Source organism: Equus przewalskii, chromosome 1 (genome assembly GCF_037783145.1).
Source record: "Equus przewalskii isolate Varuska chromosome 1, EquPr2, whole genome shotgun sequence".
NCBI lineage: Eukaryota > Metazoa > Chordata > Mammalia > Perissodactyla > Equidae > Equus > Equus przewalskii.
Window position 1 is genome coordinate 183,646,755 of NC_091831.1, and position 18,400 is coordinate 183,665,154.

General features: G+C 35.8%; 1 protein-coding gene across 1 annotated transcript in view; it reads right to left on the bottom strand.

Annotated features, from left to right (window-relative positions):
* Positions 1-18,400, bottom strand: part of MAP4K5 (mitogen-activated protein kinase kinase kinase kinase 5) — a 104,116-nt gene that overhangs the window by 47,221 nt on the left and 38,495 nt on the right. Inside the window, exons 3-8 of the mRNA XM_070588811.1 lie at positions 14,385-14,475; positions 13,817-13,881; positions 11,000-11,055; positions 4,608-4,655; positions 4,477-4,519; positions 2,323-2,395 (exon numbers count right to left, since the gene is read on the bottom strand). Of these exons, the coding sequence (XP_070444912.1) occupies positions 2,323-2,395; positions 4,477-4,519; positions 4,608-4,655; positions 11,000-11,055; positions 13,817-13,881; positions 14,385-14,475 (376 nt within the window). The remainder of the gene's footprint in view (positions 1-2,322; positions 2,396-4,476; positions 4,520-4,607; positions 4,656-10,999; positions 11,056-13,816; positions 13,882-14,384; positions 14,476-18,400) is intronic.

Consider the following 18,400-nt stretch of genomic DNA (forward strand, 5'->3'; position numbering starts at 1 on the left):
TCTGAATACTGGTGCTCTGAGAAAAAATTGTGTTGTCTTCCTTTAGTTTCTGTTTTGTGAATCTTGTTATATGACATGGGAAAAGAAAAAGAACACCTAAATCCTGATGAAGGCCAGAGAAAAGTGTCCAAAGGAGATGAGACTTACAGAATGAATTAGCAGGGAGCTGAGAGGGTGGGAGCTGGACAGGGTGTCAGAGGAAAACAGCGCAAATGTAGGGAGAGAGGGAGCAGCACAGAGCAGCTGGAGAGGGGACAGGACAGTTTCGCCTATGATCTACAGACTGAGCTGGGTCCATAACCTACTTGTTACCAGTCTGTGATAAGTACAGAAATTGACAGCAAGCATTTACTCCAGTCCAAATACATGACTGTTTTTTAGTAATTCATTTTAAACTTACTTTACAAAAGTATCAGTCTGTGATGGACAGGAAATTTTAAAAAATTGGGTGTTCACCACAGATAGTTAGAGAGGGTCGAGAAAGTACTTGGAGAAGGAACCTCAGAGGTCGGGCTGGACAGTGAACGGCCTACTGATTCTATGAGGAAGTTTAGACTTTACTGTGGAAATGATTTAATTATGGGCTACACTTGATCTAAAACTAATGGCAACATGAAGGATGGTGTGAGATGAGGCGAAACCAGAGTCAGAGTCAGGTGGGTGAGTCAGAGGACTATGTCAAAAATACAAGGGAAAGAAGATAAAGGACTTTTTGAAGGCAGTGGCAGACGGGGCAGAAAAAAGGGGGTTGACTGAAGAGACTGGTGTGAGTACAAATGCTCGTGGATATTATCAAACAGCTACTTAATATATGTAAGAATGAAGGTCAATCGAGCAGCTGAGTTGGAGTTATCTGCTTGGCAGTCAGTGGTATGTAATGCCTACATCGGAAGGTATAAAGCATAGATGACACTGCTCAGGGGAAATTTTTTTTTTAATGTTTACTATTTTAAAATTAATTTATATTTATACTGAGTATCCACAAGGTAGAAGTTGCTTTTATATGGACTTAGGTTACAAAAAGTTATATAACACAATGGCTCTCAACCTAAGTGTGGTTAAGGACACAAAATACGTACATTAAAAACGTCAACGTGTAGACGTACATGCTAAATGCAAATACTGTAGACATAGTAACAGGAGTAAAGATAAGAAGATGATCACCATGGAGGAAGAGGACTGAAGGCAAGTTTCCCAGAGGAAAGAAGAGCTGGAACCCAGAGAAAGTATATGGGTTTCACCTCCCGTGCCCACTAGAATCAGTTGGTGGTGGCTAATTGGAGCACCAAGTTAGCACAGAAGATGGATATACTAGGGAGGGAATAAATGATACTTGCTATGGTCAGGGTACAAAAAGCTAATCATTTTGACTAGAGAAGCATGTTCACAGGGGAGGCCAGTCACAGAAAGAGACTGAGGAGGGAGACAGGCACGCAATGAAGGAAATTCTGTAGGTAATTTAACTCATTTATGTTTTCTTTTAACATTCATTTAAGCAATATTTATTGGGGCTTGCTTTTACCTTTGTTTAAGCTGGTGGACATACAGAAGTTTTAAATTATCATGCAGTTAAATCTATCAGTTGTTCCCTTTAATGTTTTATGCTTTTATGTCAACTCTTAAAGCAGACGGTCACTGATAGTTCTTTTGGTTTCACTTTTATATTTAACTATTTCCATATAAAATTTATTTTGGCATTAGGAATGAGGTATGGACCTACTTTAAATTTCTTTCCAAATAACAAATTATCCAAACACTGCATATTAAAGAAACCAATCCTTCATACAAACTTTGAATGTCACCTTTTATAAGATTCACTAACTTATTTTACATATTAAGGTTTATTACTGGCTCTCTATTATATTTCAATTATCTGTCCTCATTAACGAAAGCAATGCTTTGGACAGATTATTGGGTCAGTAATTGTTAGGACAAATTAGGAGTAGAGTGGCTGGTGAAGATTAACAGTAGGATAGGATGTATGAGTTTTAACAACCAGAAAGTCCTAGATTAAAATAGAAGCAATGTTAAAAGAAAGAGTAACAAAATGACAGGAGATTATAATACTGCTCTTTCTTATGAAAATCTCATACCAGAGTCCTCTCACCACAACATCCCAGGCACAGCAGGAATTATTAGCAGTTTAACACAAGGAAAGCTGGATGGTGAAAGTGACAATCGAAGTTCCCTAACCCAATCAGAACCAGGACAGCATCAAGGAACACCCAAGCCTCCAGACTTTCAGTATTACCAACTATCAATGCTGACCACTAACCCTGAAGAAATAAAAATGCACAAAACCCAATTATACTAGTGTCTTACCAATAAGGGGTGCCAATGAAAGACTTTCTCTTTGCAATGGTAGCTGTTATTTTTGCAGCCACACCAAAGTCAGCTGGTAGGGAAAAAATTGTACAGAAAATTTTAGTTCTTTTCAATAAAACCATCACCATGTCTAAGTTTCACTCAGGCATGGCATTATTAATAATTCAGATAGTAACAATAGGGAGATGTATATAAAGTGAATACCTAAACCTCTTCTTGCTTGGTTCATAACATGCTCATTAAAAGAAAATAATTTATTGGCACTTCATTAAGAACAAAGTAAAATAATACTTTTATTACAAGCACACTGAAGTTAATCTGGAAAAAAAAGAGCAAAAAATAAAACACTCACCTGGCTTCTTTTTATTCTAACACAACTAGGTTAGTAGTTTGGTGCTATTTAAAAAAAGGTCCTTTTTTCTATGTATGAACTTTTAAATTTCTTACTGAGGTAACGTTGGTTTATAACATTGTACAAATTTCAGATGTACATCATTATATTTGTATGTCTGTGTAGACTACATGGTTTTCACCACCAAAAGTCTAGTTGCCATCTGTCACTGTACACATGTGCCCCTCTACCCATTTTGCACCCCCACCACAGCCTTCCCCTCTGGTAACCACCAATCTGGTCTCCATATCTACATATTTGTTTGTTTTTTTATCTTCCAAATATGAGTGAAATCATAGGGTATTTGTCTTTCTCTGACTCATCTCGATTAGCATAATAGCCTCAAGGTCCATCCAGGTTGTTGCAAATGGCAAGATTTCATCTTTTGCATGGTCGAGTGGTATTCCATTGTGTATATATATCTATGTTTAAACTTTTTTATTGTTGTTACACATGGTCATGAAAAACTAAATACATAGATAGTTCATTTTGTCATTTAACACACCAGGGAATGTTACTATTATTCTTTTTTTTTTTTTTCTGTATATAGGATTTCTTTTTAATTTTTATTTTTTTCGGATGGACATCATATTTCGAATTCTGTATACATTACATCATGTTCACCACCCGAACACTGATATAGTGCATCCCCTCACATGTGCCCCTAATCACCCCTTTTGCCCTCCCTCCTCCCCCCTCCCCCAATGGTAACCACCAGTCCAATCTCCAATGCTATGTGTGGTTTCTTTTTTTGTTGCTTTTATCTTCTACTTATAAGTGAGATCATATGGTATTTGACTTTCTCCCTCTGATTTATTTCACTCAGCATAATACCCTCAAGGTCCATCCATGTTGTCACAAATGGCAGGATTTCGTCATTTCTTACGGCTGAGTAGTAGTCCATCGTGCATAAATACCACATCTTCTTTATCCATTCGTCCCTTGATGGGCACCTAGGTTGCTTCCATGTCTTGGCTATTGTGTATAATGCCGCAATGAACATACGGGTGCAAGTATCTTTATGCCTTTGTGTTTTCAAGTTCTTTGGATAAATACCCAGAAGCGGAATAGCTGGATCATATGGTAGATCTATCCTTAATTTTCTGAGGATACTCCATACTGCTTTCCATAGTGGCTGCACCAGTTTGCACTGCCATGAGCAGTGAACAAGTGTTCCCTTCTCTCCACATCCTCTCCAACATTTGCTGTTTCCTGTCTTGTTAATTATAGCCATTCTGACCGGTATTCTTTTTTTTTGAGGAAGATTAGCCCTGAGCTAACATTGGCTGCCAATCCTCCTCTTTTTGCTGAGGAAGACTGGCCCTGAGCTAACATCCGTGCCCATCTTCCTCTACTTTATATATGGGACGCCTACACAGCATGGCTTGCCAAGTGGTGCCATGTCTGCACCTGGAATCTAAACCGGCGAACCCCAGGCCAGCCCTTAACTATTAATTTTGATGACTGAATAATGTTCTGTAAGTGGATTTATTACAGTTCAACAGTCTTTCTATTGCTAGACCTATGTGTGCATTTTTTTCTATTATAAACAATGTTATGATTACCACTTCTATTAATACTGATTTTTTATCTTTAAGGTTAATTTCCTTTAACAGAATCCCAGGAGTGAAATTACTGGGTCAAAAGATGAACATTATTGTGGCTCTTGATATGAATATTAAATTTATGCAATGTTAATTCTCACTTAAAATTATTAAATGTGTTTTTGGAAAACATTTGAGGAACTTGAAATAACATACCTAATTTTACATCACCATGATCTGTCAGTAAAATATTTGCACCCTAAAACAAAAAGACAAATACTATTAAATTAGCATCATAAAATTCCTTCCAATAAAATTATCAATCTAAACATATTAAATGAACTTACTTTGATATCTCTATGCATTTTGCCTTTAGTATGCAAATAGGCAAGACCCTGAAGTTAAAAAAAAAATATATGCATTAGCAAAACTGCAAATTTGATGCCTAAATTTTCTACTTAAATTCTTTACTGAAAAAGAAAAATTAGAATTTCTGTTTTTGGGGGGAAAAACCTAGATAAGTTATTTTTTACTGATTAATGTTTACTATAAGATTTTGAATTCATTTTAAAATTCAGAAATATTTCACTATTACACCATCACCACAATCAAGATAATGAACATATCCATCGCTCCCAAAAGTCCCTCCCCCACACAAACACTCGTCTTTCTGTCACAATAGGTCAGTTTTAAATTTTCTGGAGTTTTAAGTAAATGGAATCATAAAGCGTATTCTTTTTTGTCTGGCTTCTTTCATTCACAATAATTTGAGATTTCTTGTTAATGTGTATACCAATAGTTCATTCTTCTTTCTTACTGAAGAGTGCTCCATTGTACAGACATGTCAGCATTTATTTATCCATTCACCTGTTGGTGGACATTTGGGTTGTTGGGCTGATTACAGTTTTTGGCTATTAGAAATAAAGCTGCTATGAAGATTCATATACAAGTCTTTGTAGGATTATTTCTCTCTTGGATAATTATCTAGCAGTATAATGGCTGGTGGTATAAGTTTAAACTTTTAGGCAACTGCAAAACTGTTTTCCAAAGCAGCCATACCATTTTACACTGAAACCAGCCGTGTGTAAAAGTTCCAGTTAACCCACACGCTCACCGACCTTTCTAAGGTCAGTCTTTCTAATTTTAGCCATTCCAATTGGTCTGTAGTAGTATCTCATTATGATTTTAATACACAGTTTCCTAATAACTAATGATGTCGAGCATGTTTTCCATGTCCTTATTTGTCATCCATATATCTTCTCTGGTGAAGTGTCTGTTCAAATCTTTTGTCCATTTGTTTACTAGTTTGTTGTTTCCTTATTATTGAGTTTGAGAGTTCTTTATGTACTCTGGAAACAAGTCCTTGATCCGATATATAATTTGCAAATATCTTATTCTAGCCTGCAGCTTCTCTTTTCATTCTCTTAACAGTGTCTCTTGAAGAGCAGAAGTTTTTAATTTTGATGTAGTTGAATTTACCAAGTTTTTCTTTTATGGACCATGCTTTTTGTGTTATGTCTGAAAAACCTTTGCTTAACTCAAGATTGCAAAATTTTCTCCTATGTTTTCTTCTAGAAGTTCTAGTTTTAGGTTTTACATTTAGGTCTATGATTAATTTTGAGTTAATTTTTACAAACAGTATGAGTATGGCTCGAGGTTCATTTGTTTACATAAGGATATCCAATTATTCCAGTACAGTTTATTGAAAAGCCTATCCTTTCTCAACTGAATTGTCTTTTCACTTTGTCAAAACTCAGTAGCCCGTATGTGTGTGGATTTAGTTCTGGTCTTTCTATTCTGTCCCACTGAACTACTTATCTTTCCTAATGTCAATATCACTATGTTTTGATTAGTGTAGTTTTATAAGTCTTGAAGTTGCTACTACTGGCCCTCAGATTCTGTTCTTTTTTGAAGTTGTTTGACTATTCTAGGTCCTTTATATTTCCGTAGGAATTTCAGAATCAGCCTGTCAATTTCTATAGGGAAAAAAAGCTTCCTTAGATTTTGGTTGGGATTGCACTGAATCAACAGGTCAAGCTGGGGAGAAGCGACATCTTAACTGTATTGAGTCTTCTGATCCATGAATACCGCATAGTTCTCCATTTATTTAGGTCTTCTTTAGTTTCTCTCAGGAGTTTTGTAGTTTTCAGTACACAGGCGTTTATGCATCTTTCATCATACAAATCCCTAAGAATGTTATATTTTTTGTTATTATAAATGGGATTATTTTAACTTTTGATTGTCTGTTGCTAGTATATATAAATCCAATTGATTTTGTACATTGATCTTGAATCCTGCAACCTTTCTAGCCTCACTTATCAGTTCTAGTAGCTACTTCGTAGATTCTATTCCAGTTTTTACATACATGATTGTGTGGTCTGTGAGTAAACACAGTCATACTTCTTAATTTCTAATCTGGATGCCTTTTCTTTCTTTCTTTCCTTCTTTTTTAAAGATTGGCCCTGAGCTAACATCTGTTGCCAATCTTCTTTTTCTCCTTCTTCTCCCCCAAACCCTGCCCCAGTACATAATTGTATATTCTAGTTGTAGGTCCTTCTGGTTCTGCTGTGTGGGATGCTGCCTCAGCATGGCTTGATGAGTGGTGCCATGTCTGCACCCAAGATCTGAACGGGAGAAACCCTGGGCTGCTGAGGCGGAGCATGTGAACTTAACCACACGGCCACGGGGCCGGCCCCTCATTTGTTCTTTTTGCACTGGCTGAACCTCTAGCACAATGTTGAAAAGAAGTGGTGAGACCAGATATCCAGGCTTGTTTGACTGATCTTGGTGGGAAAGCATCTAGTCTTTTCCATTAAGTATGATTTAGCTGTAGGTTTTTCATAGTTGCTCTGTATCAGGTTGAATAAATTCCTTTCTAGTCCCAGTATGCTTGGAAGTTTTACCAGGAATGAATGTTGCATTTTGCTAAGTGCTTTTTCTGTGTCTGTTTAGATGTTCATGTGTTTTTTCTCTTTTTGTTTGCGAATATGGTCAGTTACTTGAAATGACTTTAGAAGTTAAATCAACATTGCATTCTAGCATAAACCCCACTTGTTTATGATGTATTATCTTTTTGTATACTGTTGGATTACCTTTGCTAATCTTTTATTTTCCTTTTTAATTTTTGCATCTACGTTTATGAAGGGTATTAGTCTATAGTTAGTTCTCTTCTAATACTGTCTGATTTTGGTTTCAGAGAAATGCTGACCCATAAAATCATTTGGGAGGTATTCTCTACTCTTCAATTTTCTAGAAGAGTTGTGTAGAATTGGCATTATTTTGTCCTTAAACGTCTGGTAGAATTTATCTATGCCATCATCTGGTTTGGAGTTTTCTTTGTGGGAATAGATATAGGATTATTTAGATGATGTCTAATTGAGCAAGCTTTTGTAGTTTGTGTCTCTCAAGGAAATTGTCCATTTTATCTAAGTTGTAGGCTTTATGGGCAAAAAGCTATTCATAATATTCCTTGGGTATTGAATATCCTTGTTATTCTTTTAATATTTGTAGATTCTGCCATAACATCCCCTCATTCATTCCTAATATTGGTAATTTGTGTCTTTTTATTTTTCCTGATCAATCTGGCTAGAAGTCTATCAATTTCATTGATCTTCTCAAAGAAACAGATTTCAGTTTCATTGATTTTTCTCATATTTTTCTGCTTTCTAGTTCATTGATTTCCACTCTGATCTTTATTATTTCCTTTCTCTGCTTACTCTGGGTTTAATTTGCTTATCTTTTTCTAGTTTCGTAAGGTGCAAATTGAGGATATTGATTTCACAGACCTTTTTTAAAGGTAAACATTTAGTTCTAATAAAGGTGTTCTATAAACTTCCCTCTAAATACTGCTTTAGCGGTATCCCAATTTTTTTTTTAAATTTTTTTGAGGTAGACTAGCCCTGAGCTAACATCTGCTGCCAATCCTTCTCTTTCTGCTGAGGAAGACTGGCCCTGAGCTAACATTCGTGCCCATCTTCCTCTACTTTATATATGGGACGCCTGCCACAGTATGGCTTGACAAGCAGTATGTAGGTCCGCACCCAGGATCCGAACTGGCGAACCCTGGGCCGCTGAAGTGGAGAATGCGAACTTAACTGCTGCACCACCAGGCCAGCCCTAGCATCCCAAATTTTGATGTGTTATGTTTTCATTTCATTTGGTTCAAAACACTTTTCAGTTTCTCTCTTGATTTCTTCTTTGACCCATGGGTTACTTAACAGTGTTATTTAATTTCCACATATTTGGAGATACTCCAGAAACATTGCTAATTGATTTCTAATTTAATTGCATTGTGGTCAGAGAACGTACTTTGTATAACTTAAGTCCTTTAAGTGTACTGAGATATACTTTATGTCCCAGAACATGGTCTATCTTGGTAAATGCTCTGTGGGCACCTGAAAAGCTCCTGTATCCCACTGATGTTGGACTAAAATGTCAGTTAGGTCAAGATGGTTGGTTGTATCATTCAAGTCTTCTATATTCTTGCTGATTTTCTCCATTTCTTCTGCAAAATTACAGTGAGAGGAATATAATTGTGCATTTGTCTATTTCTCCTTACAGTTCTATCAGTTTTTGCTCATATGTTTTGAAGTTCTGTTATTAGGGGCATAGACATTTAGGGTTATGTCTTTTGATGAAAAGATCTTCTTTAGTAAGAATCTTTGCTCTGAAGTCTACTTTTCGGATACTGATGGCCATTCTGGCTATCTTGTGAATAGTTAGTATGCTATATCTTTTTCTTTTCTTTTCTTTTTGACCTATTTGTGTCTTTATAAAAGCATATTTCTTATAGCCAGCTCTGGTTGGGTCTTGCTTTCTTCTAGTCTGACAATCTCTGCCTTTTAAAAAGAAATTTTATTTAATAAAAAATTATATATATTTAAAGTGTATATGATGATTTGATATACATATGCATAGTGAAATGATTACTAGAGTCAAGCTAGTTAATATATCATCTCCTCACATAGATACCATTTTTTTTTGTGATGAGAGCACCTGATATCTACTCTCTTAGCATATTTCCAGTATTCAATACAGTATTAACTATAGTCATCATGCTGTACATTAAAATCAGTCAATCTACATCACTGCAACTTTATACTTTTTGGTCAACATCTTCCCATTTCTCCCCCTACCCTCCAGCCCCTGGTAACCATTCTATTCTCTGCCTTGATGAGTTCAACTTTTTTAGATTCTACATATAAGTGAGATCATGCAGTATTTGTTTTTCTGTGCTTGGCTTATTTCACTTAGCATAATGTCCTCCAGGTTCATCCATGTTGTCACAAATTACAAGATATCTTTCCTTTTTTATGGCTGAATAATATTCCATTGTATGTCATATGGGTGGGTGTGTGTGTGTATATGTATCACTTTCTTTATCCATTCATCTGTTGACAGATACCACATGTGGGAGTTTGTTAGCATAATAGAATCTTAAAATTGGAACTAATCTTGGAGGTCATTCCTTCCAAAGCCTCATTTTATACTTGGGGAACTAGAACCATAAACAATTATGGTCATGTACGAGGACCAGAATGCAAACTCAACTTTTTGTTTTATTTTTCACTTCCATTCAGTACTCTGCTCACTACTTAAAGAAGCAACGAACTGTGGAAGTTAAAATATAAAGAAAATTAATCTGTCAACAATTCTCTGCTCTGAGTGTATGATTAGCTTCATATCTTGTGTTGATATAAAAAAGCAGATTTCTAGATTATGTGGACATTAAAGAAATATACATATATTGGAGAAATTTACTTTCATATGTCTAACAATAAGATTTGGCATCATACGTCTTCTAAAGCATATGGAAACCAACTCTTTCTGAAATAACTAGAGCTTTCTCTTAAATCAGGTCAATCTCCCAATTTCTAAAATACGGAAGAATAACATACAGAACACCAATTTCACTTATAAACAAACCAAACAATCTAGGAAATGTAGGGATAGAAGTATCAATTAACAACTACCAGTTGTAAAAAACCAAAATAAAAAAAAATCATTACTATTTAATTCCTCCTCCTAATTTAAATGCCTTAAAGTATATAAACAAATGTGAATTGCTTTTTCTCAATGAGCAGTCTTTCAAGCACTGAAAAAATAAATTAGGAGAAATGCTACATACTGTATACCCCTACTGAAAATTCACAAGCAAATACTTTAACATACTAAAAGCTCTTACCAGTTCTGAAAAAAGAAGGAAGGAAACTTCTGCTTAATACAATGTTTACCAAGCCTATTAAAAGGGATTCTGCTATCAGTGACACATATTAATATCACATAGAACTAGGGTTTCCAGATAACCTTCTGGGTTATTGTTATGCTAATTTATTCTAATTTGGGGAGAAATGGTAAAAGATCTCATGTTTTGTGCAAGAGAGATTCCTTTTACAGCCGTAAAACTCGAAGGGCAAGCTTAGACAACTTGTTGCAACTGAGAGGTCTGCTGATTCACTCATGAAAACCAATTCACACCTATGGCTTTCCTTAGCTTTGTAGCAACTGAGGGTCAAGAGTGACAAAGCAGAACACCAGACAGCACCACCGTGTGTACCAGCATCAACTTAAATGAATTCTTGTGACTCATTCAGGAAATAACAGGCTTACAGGATTACAATATGAGGGGTAACAGAAAAATCCTTTGGTTTACTCCTTTTCTTTTGGACAGATCACCATTTTATAGTTTTCAACTGTGAAACTGGAACTGCCTTTCTATCTACATAAGCAAATGTAGTACCTGTAAAGTTTCTCTGCATACATAGGCTATTTGCAATTCTGATAATGGTCCAGTAACTAGAAAGAAAAAGAAGAGACCACACTGTTATACATTTGAATATAACAGATTAAAAACAGTCTACTTTAAAAATGACACACTATTATAAACCTTCTCATCATGAGCATATATTATTCTTGTAATCAGGAAACAAAAGAAAAAAGTAAAGTTGAGAATTTTAAAATGTATGCTAAAAATGGAAGATTTACTCCATAACAACTTTGGTCAATGGAAATATTAAGCACCCACTATGTGCAAAGCACAGTACTAGGCATCACAGGATATCCTATGGAAAACAAGGGACATGATCCCAGTCCTAAACAGTTCTTCACAAATAAAGCCAGGAAATGAGATAAACACATATAAGTAACTACAGTTATATAGAGAAGTAAAGAACTATAAGAACTATAAAGAGATTGATTATCGAAACCTACTGAAAGGCAACATATACTTTTTAAAGGTCAAGATATTATTTCTTCAGTATAATTCTTTATTATATCTATCAAAACAGGGAAGCTTGATCCAGTACCTTATCTAGGAATTTAAAAAGTAACCAGGTCCCTTCTGACAACCAGATCTCTCTCTATTATGAAATATAAAATCCTTCTGTAAGAACTCAACCAGAGGCTTTGGAAATACGCCTTCCAATACCATGAGAGGATGCCTGAAATCTGGGCTGCTGTTTCCTGACAGTGAACCTGAATCAGGTACTTACAAGCTTTCTTTATGTAAGAGAAATAGTCTACCGGCTATTTTAATCATTGGCTCTCTACATCTACTCAGGAACATAAAATTTCAATTCTTAGTACCTAGTCACTTTATTAACAGTTTATTCAAGTGTAGACGCTCTTGATTACTATGCTATGTAGTATGCTATTTAGAGGGATGGATTTATCCATATTCTTGAGTTCTTACTCTGTAAAAGTGTGAAGGAATAAGAATTATAATTATTCTATAAAAACTCTTTATATCAATGATCATAATTCTTCATAAAATCATAGAAAAGAATTTTAAATAGAATGGCATAGAGCTGTTTTCTGCCAATAATTCCTTAAAATCAAGAACAGGGTAAAATAAAAGAGAACAGTCATTCTAGTATTGTATAATATGTAAGAGAATGAAAGACTACTATATAAAGGAATAAAACACTTTTCTCTTAAAAGAATGGGATTTGTTCTTGTTTTAAAAAAACTCTTTGTAATATCTTGTATATTTGCATTATTTTTGTAGTGTTAAATATTATTTTAAATAAAAGCAGACAGTGACCAGTCTGCTTTAGACATCAGTCATGACTTCTTTTTGTCATGAGTTATTTGCTGTGACAAAATTAGATAATTATTATATTTATTAGTTTATAATTAATATATCAATACATTTTCATTATAATTCAAAATTTTACTTCTAAGTCCCACTTCTTTTCTCCTAGAAGTAATGACTTCTCAATTTTGTATGTATCCTTTCACTTTGTTATGCATTCAAATTCATATGAATACTTTTAAAAGCCTAATTTTAAAAAGTCTAAGTGTGATCAATTATGCTCTAAGTATTTTTTCATGATTCACTTTTCACTTTTTTTTTTTTTAAAGATTTTATTTTTTCCCTTTTTCTCCCCAAAGCCCCCCGGTACATAGTTGTATATTCTTCATTGTGGGTCCTTCTAGTTGTGGCCTGCGGGACACCGCCTCAGCGTGGTTTGATGAGCAGTGCCATGTCCGCGCCCAGGATTCAAACCAACGAAACACTGGGCTGCCTGCAGCGGAGCGCGCAAACTTAACCACTCGGCCACGGGGCCAGCCCCTCACTTTTCAATTTAAAAGGAAGCCTTGGGGAAATATACCCAGATCAATATGAATGGAGCCACTCCATCTTTCTGAGTGCTGTACAAGACTAATATTATAGGTGTGGTGTAGTTGATTGATTGATTGACATTTTAAAAATTTGACCTCTACAAGCTACAAATACTATTTAAACTGGAATAGCACTTGTTTTTACATCTACTATGGTTGCATTTGTAAACTGCATGACAAATTTGATAAAGCTTTCAATGAAAAGATTTCAGCATAGAAATGTTTAAAAATACTTCCCACAATTCTTAATTACACAATGCACAGTTGCAATGGGAGTTTCACTATCCCATCTCCAATTAAATAAAGAAAATTATTTTATAAGGACCTATGCTTAGTCTCATAAATTTTACAAATTCAGGAAATTGTCAACAACAAAACAAATTGGAAGCTAAACTGCAGAGCCAAAATGAAGACTATTCCTAAGTAGTATTATGAGGCAAAATCTAATTCAACTCAGACAACTGCCCAAATTAACAGAATGCTAAATAAAATGCTCCAAATGTTTCAAAATTACACATTTTTAACACAAAAATATTACAGCAACAACTAAACTGCTTTCCTAGTTAGGTTATTATTAAGATAGATATATGATTTCCTTTACGTGAGAGTTACCCTTTGCATTTCAATTTTTATCTACAAGGAAGTTTAGACATTTCATTTGTAGATAAAATACTTTCCTAGAGACTACATCTAAAAAGTAAAATTTTGATTGTACAAAAACTCTTGGATCTTCTCAGTTCAGGCTGTAGCAAATTTAGCTGAATAACTAACAAAAAAGAAAATTTAGATTTCTTTTACACAGTACTCCAGGAGCAGAACAGAAGAATGTAAAACAGTATATCTACCTGTTAATAGCCCTGGTTAACTAGAAATGTCAAACAACAATCATTAAAGTCAAAGTCAATTTTAAAATATAAAATCAAATTAACGGTACCATGATAAATATCTTGAAGTGATCCGCCACCACAGTATTCCATACAAATCCACAGCTTTTCCCGACTAATATAAAAGAGAAAGAAGAGTATATTAGCCAGTAATCTGCAATCTGAAACACCCTGAGGCTTTCACTCCTGGCAGGCGCACCAGGGGCACCGAGGCTCAGGACTCAGGACTGGGGCGGGGCGGGGGTGGGGGGGTGGGGGGGACACGGATGACGTGATGCCTCCCGGCACACCAAGGCTCAAGCAGGTGACGGAAAGCATGTGAACTTCAGCTCTGTTCCCACCCTCAGTGGTTTAGGGTATGATCAGTTTTATAAGCTTAACTACTTCCTGGTGGTCATTCCCAAATTTCATTAAGGTGGCCAGATAAGGTATAACTGAATAAATGGAGGCGTCATTATTAATACAACAGGGGAGACAATAAGAAAACCTGAGAAATTTTAGAACTTTAGACAACATAATTTTTAAAATTTATACACACAACAGCACTTCATGAAAGAGATGGAGAGTGTCGCAAAAAAAACATAAATTAGAAAGAGAGAGCAGATGCTTTTTTTTTACCTGAGATAGCTCCCAAAGTAGGCAACAATGTTGCAATGTTTACATTCTTTAACCATAAATATTTCTTGTTGAATCAAAGAAAAATCATCTCCTGAAAAACAAAATGATAATAATTTGGTCATCATGTTACATTTTGAGTCTCTAAATATGAGAAGGAAGGAAAACTTTACAATAAATATTACACAGAGAAGAGGAATTAGACATTCTTAATACTTCAATGGAAATATAAACTGGTATATTCTTTCTAAAAAGCCAGAAGCCTTAAAAATGTAAAAAATCTTTGAACTCATAATTTCAGTTAAAAAATGATTTTCTTAAGGAGATGCTCACAGAGACAGATGCTCTCTATAGTGTGAATTAATAATGAAAGAATGGTTAAATAACTTACAGTACAGTTACACATATTACAATATAGTTAAACGTGTTTTGATATGAAAATATGTTCATGGTATATTAAGTGAAAGGGGATATTTTATTTATATTATATAACTACACATGTATATAGAAAAAAAGTCTCAAAAAACGTACAATGTTTACATCTGGGTGGAAAAATTAAAAGTAATTTTGATTTCTTCTTTTTGAGTTGTTTAACTAGAAAAAGTTAGATTACAATGAAATACTGGTTATTGTGAGGATACTGCCTAGAATGGTATCATCACCATCAAACTTGATGTAGCACAGGAACAGTCTGTCTTTCAGTAAAGGCGTTTATGAGGTAGGAAACGGCAGCACGTGTCCTGGGTAAAGCAGCACACTGCAGAAGCTAAGAGCTCGGCTCTGGAGGAGACACACCTGCATTCACATCCTGACTCAGCCGTGCACTGGCAAGGTAACCTCGGACAACTTAAGCCCTCTGAGCCACAGCTCCATCACTTAAGTAGCATCTGGATTCATTCCACCCATTCAGCTTCCTTACCGACCACTTGCCTAAACCTCCCCTGCATTTCAGTTACACGAAGTTGCCGGCCATTCTCGTAGCAGACTCGCAAGCTCCCTGTTTCTGTTTGTGTGAGTCCCTCAGTTGGGAACGTTGTGAGAAAGAGGAAATGTATGCGGTGTATTCAGTACACTGTTTGACACAAAATAAATGCAATAGCAATAGTGCTACATGCTGGAGATGACAAAGATATAAACAAAAGCTGTCGTTGTAAGGACACCATTGTAAGACATTTTTCATGAGATGCTGTTTTGTAACAGTCTTCTGTGAAGCAACTTCAGGTTTGAAAGCACTGGTGTCCAGACAGGCTCTGGCTCTAACTTAAAGTCACCTTAGAAAAACAAACAAGGTCAAGAAGGAAAAACTCAGATATTGGGCCTTAGATAAATAAACAAATAAAATCCTCATACAAATCAGAGATATTCTCCCTTTCGTATTTCCAACTTTCAATTCAGAGACAAAACAAACCTTAAAATATTTGTGCCATGCTATAAAACATCTTTTAAATGATAAATCATTACTGATGTGGTTTACACATATATTTAGTTTAGCTATTATACATCATTTTATTTATAATCATAAAGGCACTCTTTTCAATAGTCCCTTCTGGTAACCATTAATTGATGATTCAGTTAAAGGATTTAGTGTTAAGAATTCTAAAGAATTAGATAAGCCAAATAAGGGGATAATCTTCTAACAATAAAAATCTGAATAAAAATCTTTAAAGAAAATTTAGCTTTTATTTGTAAACTGTGAAAACGTGTATTACGTACATGGTTACATATACCTTAAACATAAGTGCACAACAGCAATATTTCACAATGAAAAATTTATTTCAGCATGCACCAGAGCTTCTACAGAGTGAGAAAAAAATTATTTCTTAATGTCTGCCAGTGGAAGGGGATCAAAGGAGATAATCCAAAATAGATGATGACCTCATGTTCTCATTATCAATTTAGGCAGAAGTAGGGAGTAACTCCTGAAGGTTACAGTAAAAGCCCGCCCACCCAGGTATAGAGGTTTCTTTGTCCCTTCACAGGCAGCAGCATACGGTTTCTCCTTTGATGCACTCCTCCACAGAGCCTTTGTCATTACAGCATTAAAACTGATTCTTTAGACAGCTAATTTCCAACAAGCTGGCTAGATTCTAGCCCATTTTCATTTTGTCAAGAAGTCCTGCATTACAAAGGAAAGAAGAGTAAAGAATCGCCTTTGTTAATATATGCTACTGGATCCAATATACTCTTAAGGGTTTCTTGCAATCAAATAAGCCCTAAAAAAATAGTACTTGATTAATAGTTAAATGATTAACAACAACATGTGCCTCAGATTTTAACAAAAAAGGAAAAAAAAGAAGGATATTAGGTATTAAAAATCTGGCTGTGGCAAAACGAAAGGCAGCCGTAACATTCATCACACCTCTCCTTCAAATAATACGGTAGCAGATCATATATTTAATACTGAAATTATTAAACCAACCTCTGTAATTACATGGACAGGCTCAAAGAATGAGTGAGCCACAGTACGGAAGAGTCGTAGAGTTGCCTCTAACAACACTGGGCAGTTTGCAGCAGGAAAAGGACAATGCTCATTTCTAGAATGCCTGCCCCAAGGCACTCAGGGAAACAGTATCATTAAGAAGCCCTAAATCAAAATCAAAAGACAATCTCTGGGGGCTGGCCCCATGGCCGAGTGGTTAAGTTTGTGAGCTCCGCTGCAGGTGGGCCAAGGTTTCGTCAGTTCGAACCCTGGGCGCAGACATGGCACTGTCCATCAAACCACGCTGAGGCGGCATCCCACAGGCCACAACTAGAAGGACCCACAATGAAGAATATACAGCTATGTACCGGGGCGCTTTGGGGAGAAAATGGAAAATAATAAAACCTTAAAAAAAAAAAAAAAAGACAATCTCTGCAGTTGCTGAAACGCAACCCCAGCTGACTTTACAACTGCAACAGGTAAAAAATAGGATCCTGACAACTGGAATGGGAAGACTTGGGAGGAGGTCTGCTAACTCCCAGGCCCCTGGTAAAATACTTAGTACCGTGTCCCTCTTTCCAGCAAAAGAGGAACAATTAGCTTTGTTATTTCACTCCTTAATGAAGGTATGGGCTATAATTTAAGTTGCCAATAGAGCATGGACTAAAAAATACACAAAATCAGAGTAAGGTAGAGATTAAATCCAGAAAGAACTGCTGGTTTCCAGGGAGTATAGTCAAAAGCTAGAGTAGACTTTCTGGAAATCAATTTTATGGATGTCAGACTGAAGAAGAACCAAACATAACAGACAGCTGAAACCAATGTTACACTCCTCACCTCTGAACTCTGCTATAATTTTTTGGACAGAATCCTCTGAACTGCACCAACTAATTTCTAGTACTACTCCTCTAGATCTGACATTTCTAAGCATTCCAGAAAAATGCTAAAAAATTATCCTGAGATAAAGAATAATCTTGGAATTTCAAAATCAACTTTCAAAAACATATCCCAGGGGTCAGCCCCGTGGCCGAGTAGTTAAGTTTATGCGCTCCGCTTTGGCGGCCCAGGGTTTCGCTGGTTTGGATCCTGAGCACGGACATGGCACTGCTCGTCAGGCCATGTTGAGGCAGCATCCCACATGCCACAACTACAGGGACCCACAACTAAGAATATACAACTATGTACTGGGGGGATTTGGGGAGAAAAAAGCAGGGGAAAAACAAAGAAGATTGGCAACAGTTGTTAGCTCAGGTGCCAATCTTTAAAAAAAAACAAAACATATCACAAATAACCTCTCTCTCATACACACCTTCAAAAGCAGGCTAAAAAAAGAGGAACAGGCACTTCACAGTAAAGGAAATACAAATGTCAATAAACTTATAAAGGATGCTTGTCCTCAAATTAAAAAAATGCAAACCAAAGCTATTTTTCATTCAATCAGATTGACAAAAACCTCAAAGTTTGATAATATCCAGTTTGGAGACTACTGAGAAACACATTTTCAAATCCTGCTAGTGGAAATAGAAAGCTCATTATCCTTTGTGGAAGCCACTGGGCACGTCAATCAAACTTCAGAACACATATACCTGACAATACATAC